Source organism: Sphaerodactylus townsendi, linkage group LG01 (genome assembly GCF_021028975.2).
Source record: "Sphaerodactylus townsendi isolate TG3544 linkage group LG01, MPM_Stown_v2.3, whole genome shotgun sequence".
Lineage (NCBI taxonomy): Eukaryota > Metazoa > Chordata > Lepidosauria > Squamata > Sphaerodactylidae > Sphaerodactylus > Sphaerodactylus townsendi.
This window is the reverse complement of record NC_059425.1, coordinates 193,562,735-193,579,200: the sequence shown is the minus strand read 5'-3', so window position 1 is coordinate 193,579,200 and position 16,466 is coordinate 193,562,735. Positions and strand designations below refer to the sequence as shown.

General features: G+C 44.4%; 1 protein-coding gene across 1 annotated transcript in view; it reads left to right on the top strand.

Moving 5' to 3' along the window:
• The window catches only part of RUNX2 (RUNX family transcription factor 2), a 190,519-nt gene that overhangs the window by 60,229 nt on the left and 113,824 nt on the right, over positions 1-16,466 (top strand). Inside the window, exon 3 of the mRNA XM_048502910.1 lies at positions 11,488-11,649. Coding sequence (XP_048358867.1) covers positions 11,488-11,649 — 162 coding nt within the window. The remainder of the gene's footprint in view (positions 1-11,487; positions 11,650-16,466) is intronic.

The following is a 16,466-nucleotide window of genomic DNA, read 5'->3' as shown; positions in this document are numbered from 1 at the left end:
GGTGCTCCAGTCAAGAGACGACCAGGGAGAGTTTGCTATTACCTTCCTCTATGTGGCAACCTCAGTCTTCCTTGATGGTCTCCAAGTATCTACCATGGCCAAATCCTACTTGGCAACCAAGGTCAGAGGTCCCCGAGCTAAGCTGGAGTGTTTGGGATGCTCGTTGTACAACTGTGACCTCCTTAGACGGTAGAATGTGTTAAAGATGAAGGGAATGCCTTGTAGAAGCACTGGGTCATTACTAACCTATGGGGTGATGCCACATCATACACGTTTCAGAAGCAGACTATTATTATTGGGTGTTCTGTCTGCCTCATACCTTTTTATTTTGCACTCTCTTCAACAAGCGGAGGACAATGGTACATGGTTCTCTTGTCCTCTGGTTCATCCTCACAACAATCCTGTGAGGTAGGTTAGGCTGAGAGAGAACGGCTGTCCCAAAGTCTCCCAGAAAAATGTTTATGGCAGAGCAGAGATCTGAACGTAAAGCCTCCAGATCCTAAAAGGGGCTGTAGCAAAATGAGAGATGAACTGCTTTGCATTGCATGCGGAAGGTATCAGGAATGGTCAGTGTCATCTCTAGTTAAAGAGATTAAGTAGGAGGGAATGTGAAAAACCAGTGTGCATTGACAACAGTTTTACGCAGAGGCGTGGGGGGGGGGAGTGGCGCCTGGGACAACACCTGCTCCGACCGCCCCCCGACCCCCACTTACCTTGGCTGGTGGAAGCCTGGCACAGGCCCACGTCTTTTAGAGCAGCCTGATGGGTCAGGGCTGAGGGGCGGCCAGGATGCTGCTTTGGCTGGTGGAGACCCCACTGGGTGAAGGAGCAGCCTGACGGGGCAGCCCTGAGGGGAGGGGTGTGGGGGCAATTCCCCCCCATGTGACCAGCTGGCATGCGCCTGGGGACATGTGCCTCAGTCTAGCCCAGATACTCAGTGGCTTGGGAACCACATGAGACTCTTTGAAGTCCTCCTGTTGTGCTTCTGAACACCAATATGGTGGCACCCATCCTGGGTTTCAGGAAAATCGCAGTTGGGCTTGAGTTTGGCAGGAGGAACTAGAGAACAGGTATATTGCTTACTACCTGAAACAGTCACAAAAACATGTGCAGGCTAAGCAAGAACGCGTGTAAAAGTCAATTTGTGCAAATTAAGCACTTTTTGGTGTTACAGTACTGCTGTATTAAAGATTAAATTTATACAATAATTAAATATTACAATAACCATGTAATTTTACTTGTCAAATGGGCCTATAGCATAATCAATACAACAACTTGTAAACGCAGCAAATTTGTGTTCGTCAAACACATCCAATCAACATGTTCATAGTTCAGTCATAGTGATCTTAACACAAAGGTTGCATAGAATCCAAAGAAACAGAGACAGACATATGTCTCCAATATATACTATGGCAAACCTGAACTTACTGAACACAAAGTCTGCACGCTTCAACAGTCTTTACTACAAGACGCAGCTCTGTATACTTCAGTAATCTTTAATACAACACCACCAGAACACCAAAAAATGTTTACCGTATATACTCGTGTATAAGTTGACCCGCATATAAATCGATGCACCTAATTTTACCACAAAAAACTGGGAAAACTTATTGACTTGCGTATAAGTTGAGGGTGGGAAATGCAGCAGCTACTGGTAAATTTCAAAAATAAAAATAGATACCAATAAAATTACATCAATTGAGGCATCAGTAGGTTAAATGTTTTTGAATATTTATTTCAAAGAAAAACAGTAAACTAGCTCTGTAAGTGGAAAAGAGAGTCAACAAAAACAATATGTTCTCAACAATAACTTTAAAAGTACAAAAACCTTAGCTCAACCAGCAACCAAGCTAAAACACAAGAGTTAAAATCCTTCAAAACTGGATTTTTGGTCAGGGGAGGAATGTTTATGTTAGCAGTACCAACATTTCAGAGTATCTTTAGGAGACCCTCCTGATGATACCACCCAGGTTTGGTGAAGTTTGGTTCAGAGGGTCCAAAGTTATGGACCCTCAAAAGGGTAGCCCCATCTACTATTAGCTTCCATTGGAAACAATGGGGGCACCCTCTTTGGGGGTCCATAACTTTGGACCCCTTGAATCAAACTTTACCAAACTTGGGTGATATCATTAGGAGTGTCACCTGATGATATCCTGAATTTTGGTGCTGCTAGCCTAAAACTGTGCCCCCGACGGCCAACAAAGTAAAAACCAAAAAATCTTTTTAAAATACAAGTTGAGGGGGGCTCACACTATAAGTTGAGGGGGGCTTTTTCAACACAAAAACCCGACTTATACATGAGTATATACGGTAACTTATATAAAGCATAATGGTGAATTACAGTTTGCTTTAATTGCTAAAGAGAAAGGTACTGAACTCGGTAGAAGACTGAGCAGATGTTGGCCTGGTTTAAACTACAACATATGGCATGGGTTCCATCTTTTTTCTTTGGGGTTATAACATAGCACAGGGGTGTCCTACTCTGGCGCTTCAGATGTTCATAGACTACAATTCCCATCAGCCCCTGCTGACATGGCCAATTGTCCAGGCCAGCAGGGGCTGATGAGAATTGTAGTCCATGAATGAGAATTGTTGTCCATGCTGACGTAGCCTGTTCCAGAGCTGACACCTAAAGAGGCTCTGGTCATCCAGCTGAGATTGATTAAGCTTGCAGGAAGCTGTAGCAATGTGACTTTTCTTTAGTCGCCGCCTGGCTAAAAATCTGTGGGTTGGATGGGCTTTGTGAGGAGTCGGTCCACTTAGCAGAGCCGCTTTGCTTCAGCAAAAGGAGCCTTCTCCTTACACAAGATGATCCTGAGGAAAGCATCTCTGTTAGCGTCTCTGAACAGATCTCGTACCTCCGGGACCGCATTACCCCATATGTCCCAGCTTGTCCTCTGCGTTCGGCAGAGGCCAACTTACTGGAGATCCCTGGCCCCTCAATGATGTGGCTGGCCTCCACTCGGGCCAGGGCCTTTACGGCGCTGGCCCCAGCCTGGTGGAACACTCTCCCTCCAGCTGTCCGGGCCCTGCGGGACCTTGGTGATTTCCGCAGGGCCTGTAAGACTGAGTTGTTCCACCGGGCCTTTGGAGCAACCAGCCGCTGAATTGTCGTTCCCCCCCCCAGGTCATGGGTCCCTAATATCATCGGGACCCATTACTGAGACCTACAGGTCCTAATACCATCAGGACCCATTACCTCTCCCTCCTCCCTCTAGGAGGATTAGGTTTAGGTGGGATGCCATCTTGGAATACAACTGCTGTTTTTATTATATTTATGGATGTCTGATTACGATGATTTTATACACGGTTTTATGTTGTACACCATCCAGAGCCCTTCGGGGATGGGCGGTATATTAAATTAATTAATTAAATAATAATAATAATCTGTGGAATCCAACCTGCTGACAGCAGAGATTTGTACTTCAGAGAATCTAGCGTGTGTGTGTGTGTGTCACAAAGCAACGTAGTGGTCCTAAGTGTGAATTCCAGATGTCTTGAAGGAGTTTTTGCAAAAAGATCCGTGGACAACTACTGTAAAACGTGCAACTGAGAGCTTTGATAACCAAGAGCTTGGAGCCGAAGTGTTTCAGTTAAAAAGAAATAGTTTAAATATTGCCTTGCTGTGGAGGAGATCCCGCCACCAGTTGGGGTTACAGTGTTCCTGCCATAATGGAGCCATTCAGGCGCACTTGCGTGATTATTTTGATTGAAATAGGCTGGAATGGAAAGTGAGAGAGGCCGGTAGCCCCGAAATTAATTGCCAGCAGGCTTAAAGGTGTTTCGGAATCGCTGTGAGTCTGAAGGAGGTTGGTTTTTACGAGTGTCCACTTTCCGCCTGAATGGTAACTGAGAAATTCGCAGCGCTGGTTTAAAAGCTGGTGGCTGCAATGTTGTGACCGAATGAATGATTCCGTGCTGCCAAAATCTGCCACACAGACTTGTGGATCCTATTCTTTAGGCGCCATTCTTTGGGGGGAGGGGGGGTTTCGTGTGCAAGCGTTTGGCTCTCACTTTGAAAGCTTGTCCCAAGCTGTCAATAAATGTGTGCTTTTTCCAGCAAAAAACAAACAAACCAGCCAAGTGAATTATGAATTGCAGATTAAATATCCCTGATCCTGTTCGAAACAGTCACCCCTGAAAAGTTGCTCAGTGAAGATTGGTCTGTGCCAGGATGTTCCATTTCCCTTTATTTCTGGCACTGTGTGTTTTTCATGACAGCGTGAAGCTGATGGCCATATTTTGATACTCCTCCCTTCATTTTCTGTTGAGCTACTCCTGCCACAACTCGTCCTCCCGCCCCCCCCCCCCGGTCACTTCCATCCCAAGTTGCGTGGGGTGGGTTCCTTGAGATTATGTGGTCCAAGATCAGTGGTGGGATTCAAATAATTTTACAACCGGTTCCAGTGGTGGGATTCAAATAATTTTACAACGGGTTGTTTACAAGCACCATTTTAACAACCGGTTCCGCCGAAGTGGTGCGAACCTGGTGAATCCCACCACTGTCCAAGATGTTACAATTTCCTTCATCTTTGGCATTGTAGCTTCCAGATGTTTAGAATTTTCCTTTGGACAACATAAACACAGTGTTTGGAATCGTGGCTTGTCCAGAAAGCTTCAAACTCCTAAGTTACCAGTAACCAGTTACTTCAGCCCTGTTTAATATTTAGAGGTGCGGTGCACCTGTGGTTTGAGTATATAAATAGCACTCTGCAGTCTGCTGTGAATATATATATATTCACAATATATATATATGCTGACACCTTTGACTGGAAAGGGATTTTTAAGAATTGTTTGCTCAGACTTGATGCTTAACCATGCTTAAGTACAAAATGTGCACAAAACTAGTTTGTGTGTTGCTGGACTCACATGTGCACCTCACACTTTGTATAGAGAATTACAGTGGAAAACTGGTACCTGTATACCTGTATGAATGCTGGCACTTGCATTAAATGGAGTTAGTTCTCTCTCTTGACCCTGCTCATCCAGTTTCTAAATCCAAATTATATTTTCCTTCCTTCCTTCCTTCCTTCCTTCCTTCCTTCCTTCCTTCCTTCCTTCCTTCCTTCCTTCCTTCCTTCCTTCCTTCCTTCCTTCCTTCCTTCCTTCCTTCCTTCCTTCCTTCCTTCCTTCCTTCCTTCCTTCCTTCCTTCCTTCCTTCCTTCCTTCCTTCCTTCCTTCCTTCCTTCCTTCCTTCCTTCCTTCCTTCCTTCCTTCCTTCCTTCCTTCCTTCCTTCCTTCCTTCCTTCCTTCCTTCCTTCCTCTTTCACATTCAGAGATCTTTTCTTTTGTTTAGTCAGTGATAAAGAATATGACCTGGTCATTCATTTCCTCTCCTAAGATCAGATCAGCCTCTGAACTATCTAGAATTCTCTTGTATTTCTTGAACAAAAAAAATGAGATATTTGAATTAGATTTGAAGTCAGGAGATCCTGCATGGAAAGAATAGGTATTTATTCAAGGTGGGCACTTCCAAGGAAGGAGATTCTCTAATCCTCCTGGACAGTTTTCTCTGTTCATGTATGCACTTACAAAGTGTTTTGTACTGCTCTATTTAAACTTCCTCTCGCTATTTTAAAGCAATTGCTTCTCATCCTGTTTTCTGTGGCTTAGGTGAACCATTGTTCTAATTTTGAGATCCTTTTTATGTATTTATAGAAAAATAACTGAGATTTGTTTTTGTTTTCCAAAGATGAAAACTGTCAGGTTTCTTTTTCCTGTCCCCTAAAATTTACATTCCTCAGTCAGTTGTCATTGTTAAAACCTTGCCAACCATAGATACATGACTTGAGACATCACCGGTTTGTAATCCAGTCACATGATGCCGTCCCCAGCCCATTGAGAGGTTTGGGTGGGATATGCAGTTAATGTGAATTTTTCAAGAAATGTGGTTTCTTGCTATTGGGAGGCAACAGCATTTGCGGGATATTCTCCTTCCCAGTATTTGTGGATTTTGACGCTTGTGGCGAACTCAGGAATGGACTGTCTTCAAATGACAAGAGTCTTCTGTGTTCTCTGTTTGTCTGTAACTGTTGCAGTACAAATAAAGCAGGATCATAGAATCATAGAGTTGGAAGAGGGCCATCAAGTCCAACCCCCTGCAATGCAGAAACACACAGTCAACATCATGAGATTCACCTAAAGGATCATGGGATTTGTAGACCTGTTCAGGCTATGGAACCTCCCTTTCCCCTTACACTAGTGGACGAGTTCACTCCTGAAAGCTCCCTCTGAACTAGTGAAAGCAGCTGCTGATGGGGAAACAGAAAACATGTAATTTTATTCATGTTCTGAATATTTCATATTTAGGCAAAGCTGTCATTTTTGCCAAGTTTTCTACGTGGTTGGTTGGGTGTCTGTATTATTAGTCAGTTGAATGGAGAGTGTATTCCTCTGAGCTGAAGATTTCCATGGCTGGAGTCTGCAGTCAGACTACAGACTGTGTTCCCTGCTTTCTCTCCATCTGCAATGCCAAGTATTATTTTTGTACTTTGAAAGACTTAAACAGTTGTTTTCATGAGACTGAATTTTAATATCTGAATTGGCAGTTTTGAGGATTTTTTTATTTTATTGAGATACTATACCCAGATATCTCTGAATTCACGTTTTTCACATGTTACATTGAGAGGTTTGGGTGGGATATGCAGTTAATGTGAATGTATATGTGTAGTTAATGTGAATTTAATATGTGGATACAAAACTTTGGGATTATGTTCCTCAGTTGTGGGTTTTTGTCATTTTTGCAAAGGCAGTGCACACATTGTCCTGTAGTTATGAGTAAGGCCCACACAAAACGCACCCCATTTCCCCTCCTCCAAAGTAAAATCCTCCTGCGTAGAGAATGCGTGTAGAGAAGAGAGGTAGATTATTTCAGTGACACACAGAAACCCAAAGTCAGTCTTTATGAGAAATTAATTTTGGTGACTTTTCATACACTTAAAGATACATTGAGAATGGAGGGGAAAGGAATCTTTCTGCAGGCTAAGGAACACAACACTTGGCCAAGGTTCCAGTTGTTTTATATATGGGCGGGAACTTGTCTCAAGAATTGCCAACTTAACCCAAATCCTGCTGCTGATCCCTTAGGCCTCTTGTGATCAGAAATGCGTTTGTGCTAACACAGAGTTAAAAGGAAACATTAAAACAACAGAGAATCTGTTTTCATTTCCCTTTCAGTTGGGATGGCCAAGAGCACAGGGGTTGGGATCCAGAATAATATTTGGGCTGGATTTCAGGATGTATTTCCCAGCAGCAATGCAATATGAGTTCAATATGAGTAAAACTGCTTATATGATCAACTGATTTCCTTCCACCATGTTGAATAATATATAAACCCACAGCAGTTTTCATGATGTTTCTGGGTATCTGGAGCAGAATCTAATAGGCTAACCCCAGCGGTGGGATTCAGCCGGTTCGCACCACTTCGGCAGAATGGTGTTTGTAAACAACCAGTTGTTAAATTATTTGAATCCCACCACTGGAACCGGTTGTTAAATTATTTGAATCCCACCACTGGCTAACCCCCCTTAGAAAACCTGATTTGCAGTAGAATTTAATTTCTCATACATTCTTGGTTTGGCTTGAAATCTTATGAAGGAGATTCGGTTTGAATGAATGAGGATAACCTTTGATCTTGCTCTTGTTCTCTAACCCTTTTTCAATGTCTCCTGATATTTGTCTTAAGTTGTGTTTGCGAAGTATTTTTCCAGCATAAACCAGGACAGTAAAAAGGGGTCATTTCTGATCCATGGGGTAACATCACATCACAACATTTACTAGACAGACTGTGTTTACAGGGTCGTTTGCCAGTCGTCCACATCTTCTCCACAGCATACTGGGCCCTCATTTTTCCAACCTCAGAAGGATGGAAGGCTGAGTCAGTGTTGAGCCAGCTACCTGAACTCGACTTCTGTCGGGATCGAACTCAAGCAGAGTTTTGACTGCATTTTTTCTTACTAGAATTAGGATGGGAGACACCTGGCTTGACAACACTACATGTGAAAGGGATCTGGGAGTCTTAGTTGACCACAAATTGAACATGAGTCAGCAGTGTGATATGACAGCCAAGAAAGCCAGTGTAATTCCGGGATGCATCAATAGGAGTATAGTGTCTAGATTGAGGGAAGTAACTATACCACTCTACTCTGGGTTGGTCATACTGGGCCAAGCTTCTTAGGAGGCTGGGGGGAAGAATTAGGACTAATAAAAGGAAACACTTCTTCACGCAACGTGTGATTGGTGTTTGGAATATGCTGCCGCAGGAGGTGGTGATGGCCACTAACCTGGATAGCTTTAAAAGGGGCTTGGACAGATTTATGGAGGAGAAGTCTATCTCTGGCTACCAGTCTTGATCCTCTTTGATCTGAGATTGCAAATGCCTTAACAGTCCAGGTGCTCAGGTGCAACAGCCGCAGAAGGCCATTGCTTTCACCTCCTGCATGTGAGCTCCCAATGGCACCTGGTGGGCCACTATGAGTAGCAGAGAGCTGGACTAGATGGACTCTGGTCTGATCCAGCTGGCTTGTTCTTATGTTCTTATGGGCACCGCAATTCAAGAAGGATATTGACAAGCTAGAACGGGTCCAGAGGATGGCAACCAAAAAGGGTAAAAGGTCTGGAGTCCATGCCCTACGAAGAGAGACTTAGGGAACTGGGAATGTTTAGTCTGGAGAAGCGAAGGTTAGGGGGGAACATGATAGCTATGTTTAAATATTTGAAAGGATGTCATGTTGAAGAGGGAGCAAGCCTGTTTTCTGCTGCCTCGGAGACTAGGACACGGAGTAATGGATTCAAGGTGAAGGAAAAGAGATTCCACCTAAACATTAGGAAGAACTTCCTAACCGTCAGGGCTGTTCGACAGTGGAATTCACTGCCTCGAGGAATCTCCTTCTTAGGAGGTTTTTAAACAGGGGGTGGATGAACATATGTCGGGAGTGCTTTGATTGTGTGTTCCTGCATGGCAGGGGGTTGGACTTGATGGCCCTTGGGGTCTCTTCCAACTATGATTCTATGATTCTACCACTCTGAACCACAGCACTCTAAATTAGGAGCAAGTCTATTAAAAAAATACTGACTACAAATCAGTTTCCAGCTTTTGCGTATTAACTGATATTACTATTGGGCTGCAGAGGATTATCAAGCGACCCCGTTAGTAATAACATTGGAACTGTTTAAACAAAAGTTCATTGCATTAGTAATGAGTCTTTAGGTTTGAGAGTGGTGTTTGTGTCCCCTGTTTCTATGACAGAGCTTTAATGTAAAGGACAGAGTAAAGGAAAATCCTCCCAAAATTAAAATGAAAGGGACTTGTGATATATCCAACATATAGTTAGTATTACTTCAAGGAAGTATCTGCTTTCCAGACATCTCTTCAAACAAATCGTGTCTGAACAGCAGAACCAAAAAGAAAAAAGAAAGAAAAGAAAAGAAATAGCTAAAGTTTTTGCTCTGTGGAACGGGAGAAAGAGGATATTCTTATAACAAGACGAATTTCCTGAAACGGGGGTGTTTCATAGCCATATTGTGATCATATTTCTGTCAGCAAAGCACAGGCTTGAAGGTTCTGCCAACTTCATATAAAATCTTGAATAAAAGGTACAACTGGTTTATTGCTTTGCAGATAGTAGAAACAATCTGGAAAGAGACAGGGTTTGCTTGCAAAGAGCGCTCAGGAGACAGTGAGAAGTGCAGATTTTTACTTAGAAAATACTTTTGGTTCTTGACCTGTCTAAAATAAAAATAAAACGTTGATGAGGAATAAGTGAATCCCTGGACACTAATAAAATGAGTCCGATTTCTGTCACCCAGTGCAGAACATCTGTCTGTGCCGAAATTAAAACTTAGGAGTCATTCCCTTCAAAGCAGGTTGTCAAAAGCAGGTTTGTGTGTGTGTGCACTTGTTGTGGGAATGAGAATCATGCTTTGACTGTCACATTATGTTTTGAGACTTTTTCTGGAAGTAATTGGGCTGATATCCAGATGTGACTTCTCCCCAAATAAACACAAAAGGTATTCATAGCACTTTCCTTTTTGGATCAGTTTCACAATACTGGAAATCCTTATTTATTTTCTGTTGAAACTGGATAAGAAGTTGACAGAGGTGGCTCTAAGGTTTTGTTTCCCCCCCTCTTGAAACGGGGGGGGGGGGGTTAGATTCAGATTCAACTCTGACTAAGCAGATAAGGCCCTCCCCGAAAAGGGAGACAGTGTGTGATGAGAGCTTTGAACTGGCAGCCGACAAACTAAACTAAGAAGAGATTTTCATATTGTAGTAGTGTCTACTGTACAGTCTAACAAACTTTCAGTCTGGGGTGTGGGGAAGAGAAGAACTTTGTGCACAGCTGGAGAGGGGCAAGATAACTATTGAAGAGCTAAACCACATTTTTAAAAATTCAGAGCAGCATTTGATTGGTCACAGGAGGAATGGTAAGCAATATAAAGCAGATTAGACTATCCTTTTCCCCACTCTTAAAGGATTTCTTGTAATTTTTTCCCCTTAAAAGTTGACGCCAAATGTCCATTTCAGAAACTGACATTGATACTAGTTTGAGTTTGCTTGATATTTCTCCGTGGTCACGCTGTTCCAAGATGTTGTGCTTCTAAGTAGTCTCTTAGCTGCTTATATATTTTCCTCGGAAAGCCCTCTAGGGCAGGGGGGGAGATGATAGATGGAATCTTTCCTTCCATACAGCATCTGTTGTTTTTCTCCTGTTGTCCACATGAGGCACAGAGCTTCCTGCCATATTCCCAGTGTGCCCAGACAACTTCCTGGTGGTGGCCAGGATAACTGAGTTATGTTGGATAGAAAGGTCTGGCAACTTGACTGCCGTTTATTTGCCCTCATCTGCAAATTAGCAAAACATAAATTCCTCAGTGCAGTCTGCATCCACTTTTTCAGATAAGAAGGGGTGTTGCATTCACCAGGAATCCATGTTGGAGTTTGCTACAGTAATGACAACCAGGAAGGAGATCCAAGACCTTCTTGAGTGGAGGTTGAAATGTGTAACTCCAAAACCCATTTTTTTTCATTGTACATTTACCCCTGCGGTATTCCTTGAGTTTCCCAAGGCTCCCAAGACTTCCACATTCGCTTTCCAGAGCACTCAGCACTCCCTTCCACTTCCCATCAAATCCATGTGCATCCTTTGTTGCTGAAGATTTATTGACGGTTAAAAGATCATCTCTGTTCAGCCTCCCAAAGTGTCTCAAGGAGGGAGATGTTAATGCCTCTTCGGCCGCTGGTGGACCTTTCCATTCATATAGCTCATTTTCACTTCTCTAAAGTCCGACTTTTACTAATTCTTTCAGCTCTACAGCCGCATAAAACACTCTACGGAGTTGGGAAGAAAAAGAGGCCCTATGTCTTCCATGTCACGCATTCTTGTCCTTTATTTTATTTCTAAAGGTTCTTAGGCTCTAACTCCATCAGCTGGTGCTGTCTGCAAGACTTCCTTTTTAAATTCTTTTCTCTTTTGTTTTTGTTTTTAGACCCTAGACAAGCACAGTCTTCCCCTCCATGGTCCTATGACCAATCTTACCCATCATACTTGAGCCAGATGACGTCACCGTCCATTCATTCCACAACTCCCCTGTCCTCCACACGGGGCACGGGGCTTCCTGCCATCACCGATGTGCCCAGACGGCTCTCAGGTAAAGACCGTGTTTGAATACAGCTGGCTATCTCAGGCAAGGGACAGCCAATGTCTGTTTGGAAGGCAAGGACTTACGCAGCGTATCGAGTGTCACCTCTAGGATCTCTAAAATTGATGGAGAAAGGTCTATAGGTTCATCCCCTTCACCTTGTTCTGCCTTCGTGACTTCAGTGTCTGAGGTCACAATATCTCGAGGCTTCAGTCTGCTGTATTTTCAGTAGGGGATGCTTTATTCTGTTTACTTTTATGTAAATGATGACGTTTTCTTTCTTTCGGGGGGCAATCCCTCCTAAAACCTCCTCCCCAAAAATTAGATAACGCACTACAGACAATAAGAGACCTCTTATGTCCAAGGCTTCTTTTAAAGCTGATTTTCGGAAAAGCTACTTTAGCCAAGCCACTGCATATCTATCGTAGGCTGAGCAGTGCTCTTCTGGAATCAATGGGATGGCTACTCCATGAAACAAGGCCAGGAAGTCTTTCTGGCAGTGTAGCACCAGGTAGCAGTGACACAAATATCAGTCATATACAACAGACAAGGCGACATATATATGCTCACAAGCATACCCGCAAGCACTTAAGGTAAATCCGTCTGGTGGTTGTATTGTAACTCAGTATACAATTACAGACAGTCATTCTCTGTATTTTGTCATTTGGGGGGAACCCAAAGAAAAGGAGGGGGGGCTGCTGGAATGCAAGCTCTCTAGAGAGGCAGGTGTGGAAATGAGTGACCTACCTGCCTAAAGTATGCGTAACATGAGGAAACCTTTATGGTTCATTATTAAAGCGTGAAGGACTCTCATGTCTTATATCAGCTCCCTTTATCCCCACCGTGGTTTTGCTATTGTTACTGTCTCAGACATTCTCATCCCATACACCTGTTTGATTCCCAGCCAGGTGAACGTCTGTCTTGTGCTCCAACCCCCACCTCCGCAAAGCTCAGACATAGTACTTTATAGATGTTACTTCACTTCATTGCATCCCTGACAGGTTGAACTACAGCCAAGAGGCATGTAGGATTTGATTACTTTTTAAAGATCCTTTCATTTCTTCCGTCTTAGTGGAAGGACATTTTTCATGCTCAGAACAAAGTTCAAGAAAAACCTTTTTTTTCTTCACTCTGCTCTTCAGCATGTCCTTCAACGATCCGGAGGCATCTATAGTCAACGTCCTCATTGGGGAAATCTCCACACCAGGCTTCCGGACAGGTCATGTGGCCATCTCTGCTTTTGGGTTTGCCCTGGACCAAATCATTGGCTTTAGCAGGCAAACCATCTTTGCTCAGGTTAGCTCTCCTGACAGCCAAGAGCTTTGAGTTTGACAGAGCGGTTGTTATTGCAGCTTTGCCGCCGGCAGTCCCTGTGGGGAATTTCCAAGCTGGGGTGGCAGCAGCTGGGGAAGTCTCTTGCCCCGAGGCCCTGGCTTGTCGTTGTGCATTCAGACATGAATGCCTCTCATGCAGAAGACCCCAAGTGCTCAGAAGTCCCGCTGAAACTGTGCGGAAAACCATCGACCCCTCTCCTCACCCCCCTCCCCCCCGCCCCATCCTTCCCCTTCAGAGAAAGGGTCGATTCCTCCATTTCTACTTGTACTTTTCTTCCTGCCAAAGAAATTGGACCTGGGCTGTCGAGTTTCGTGACACACTGAACTTCACTTTTTTGAACCAAAGAATTCGGCCCAAAATGGATTTATTTATGAAATTTGAGAAAGGTAATCGTTCCAGAATACGGACTGAGAAGGTGTTTAAAGGAAAAAAAGGGAGATGATAACTGGACCGCATTCCTTTCCTTGCCCACTGTTTACATGCCAAGAACCCCCTTCTACAGTCGCTTAGCTGCTCAGGAATCAGACAAAATTGGCGATTTCTACAGAGTCCCCTTCATATTGTTCTATGGGGGCGGCGGGGGGGGGGGGGGGTTCCAACCACTGGTCTGTGGGCCCTCTTTGGGGGCAGTGTCATAACCAAGACACATGAATCTGCCTTATATCAAATCTGATCACTGCTCCCTCACGGTTAGTATTAACTATTGTGACTGGTCATGTCTCAGTTCGTGGCCTTCCACATCACCTCTGACATGATCCCTTTAGCCAGGTGTTGAACCCTACATATTTACAATGCCAAGTAGATGCTCTGCCCCTGAGCCACGGCCCCTCCGCTGCTGGGACTGCGGAACAAGCAGGACACCAATGCATCGCGAGAGCTCAGCTTGCTCCTGGCTGTCAGCAGCGTGGGAATGCTGGGCCAGATCCACCCCAAGCCCTACTTTGGGGGGTTAAGAGCCCAGGAGGGGAGGGTGTCCCTTGCTTGGGGCGACAGACTGCTGTGAACCAGCCCTGCCCCTCAACAACTGTAGTAATGCCACAGGTTAAGTGAACTAACATGGGACAGATGTATGTGGTCATGACCTGTGTCAATTGGGTATTGTCACAAGTTAGTGTTAGCAGGCACAATGAGCAAAAGTCCCTCTAATTGTGGTAGGGAACTGCACGGAAGTTCCCTACCACTGAGTGACACAGAGCCACCTGCAAGAGTTCCCCCTGCCAGTGGCCACCCGATCTGTGCGTCACCAATACGGTGTCTGCACGGCCATGCGGCTTACCAGGAATGTTGGCCCTGAGAGTTTTTTCTGATGTATAATAAAACCCTATTTCCATTCTTGGATTACCATTGTCTATTGCATGGATAAAGCTAGGTGCATTAATCTGAATACACAACTGGTTTTTTGGGAGGGAGGGGTCTTATTCTCTTGAAATAAACTTAGAATTCTAGGAATGTTCCCTAAGACACTCTGGCTCATTCCGCACATGCAGAATAATGCACTTTCAAACTGCTTTCAATGCTCTTTGAAGCTGTACAGAATGGCAAAATCCACTTGCAAACAGTTGTGAAAGTGGTTTGAAAATGCATTATTTTGCGTGTGCGGAAGGGGCCTCTGCTTGACTTGTGGGCTTAGAGGCATGTCACACTTCACAAGGCAGCCTTGTGCACCTGAGCTACACTGGTATTTGTCATGATGAATACAGTTTGCGAAGGGGAAAGGTGCATCCCTACATATTTATTTACAAAATTTATATGCTACCTTGCTTCCCAATTAGTGCCACTAGCATAGGCCCCTTCCGCACCCGCAAAATAATTCATTTTCAAACCACTTTCACAACTGTTTGCAAGTGGATTTTGCCATTCCGCACAGCTTCAAAGAGCACTGAAAGCAGTTTGAAAGTGCATTATTCTGCATGTGTGGAATGAGCCATAGTTAAAAACTGAACGCAAAAGTACCTCATGAACCCAGTTAAAAACCAAACTGAAGCTCCTCTATAGAACACAAAGCAATTAAAGCGCAAGGCAGGCAGGAATGCTGGGCTCAAGAGAGGCCTCGCCCACTGGTGGAAGACTGTGCCTGAATTGGGAGGGCGAACATCGCGGGAAGGGACTGCTGTAATCTTGGCAACGTGACCAAGAAGACCCTCTCTTGGGTTGCCATCCATCTGACTGTTTGCAACAGGGCCTCAGAAGAAAACTGTAGCAGTCAAGTTGGGCTGTGTGGGAGTAGGCAGTCCTTCATGATGCTATATAGCCGTGGTGGCGAACCTTTGGCACTCCAGATGTCATGGACTACAATTCCCATCAGCCCCTGCCAGCATGGCCAATTGGCCATGCTGGCAGGGGCTGATGGGAATTGTAGTCCATAACATCTGGAGTGCCAAAGGTTCGCCAGCACGGCTATATAGGGCTTTGAAGGTCAAAACCAGGTCCTTGAATTGCGCCTGGAAACAAACTGGGAGCCAGTGTAGATGAACCAAAACCGTGGCGATGCTTAGAGATGTTTGCCAGAGAGCCCAAAATGACCACAGCTTCTTAGCACGTGCCCTCTGCACATTGGGAGTGATCCGTCTCTCCTTTATATTTCACACATTTGCTAAGCAAAAAGTGTCATCCCACAATGTTGTTTAGAATATGAAATTCAGCCCTAGTTGGGCTCACCCAGTCCCACCGCCTCATCAGCTAGTGTCCATAACGACCACTCTCTTCACATTCAACCCCATTCCAAGCCTGCTTCCTCCTCCGGCAGCCAGCCTCTGCTCCAGTCTCTTCCGTGGTCTCTGTCCTTGCTTCACTTTCTGTTGTTCTTGAGAACTAGACACAGACCACCAAGGCATCAGCGGGGAAAGAAAAGAAAATCCCTCTTAGTTGCAGATCGCTGCAAAATCTAAGCCAAAAGTATTGCCTATATTTCCAGCTGGTGTATCTTTAGCCAAGGTAATACTCTCTTCAGGCACGTCTTTCTCTTCTTACTTCCAAAGTCACAAGTGACAGTAGGATGCATTTTCTGGACACAGAGGCTTACATGTGCAAAACACAGACCGATATGTCCTAAATCTGCGGATTAACTTTGCAAAATGAAGGGGGTTGTTTAGAGTTTCAGGAAGAGCAGTGTTCCAAAATAAGAGATATCCGCTTTGTTCTGTTGGGCTGTGATGTTCCTGTATAAGTCAGGAATCTTGAAAATGAGAGACATCTGGCAACCATGTACTTTAAAAATATATATATGTATCTGCTGTGTGTGTGCGAGAGAGAGTGAGAGAGCAATCTATGAATTTACAGATGCATGTGGACAATTAGAGCCCTTGTACATTTGTCAAGGAGGAAGTTTAGGAAGGATAATGGGATCCAGCCGAGTTAAGACTGTAAACAATTAAAACCAATGGAGGAATTTGGGCCCCACTGAAATCAATGTGAGTTCTGCACTTGATTTTGGTGGAGCCGGGATGTCATCTAAAGTCAGTCCACAGCAGTCCATAACTTGCTAGTTAGTC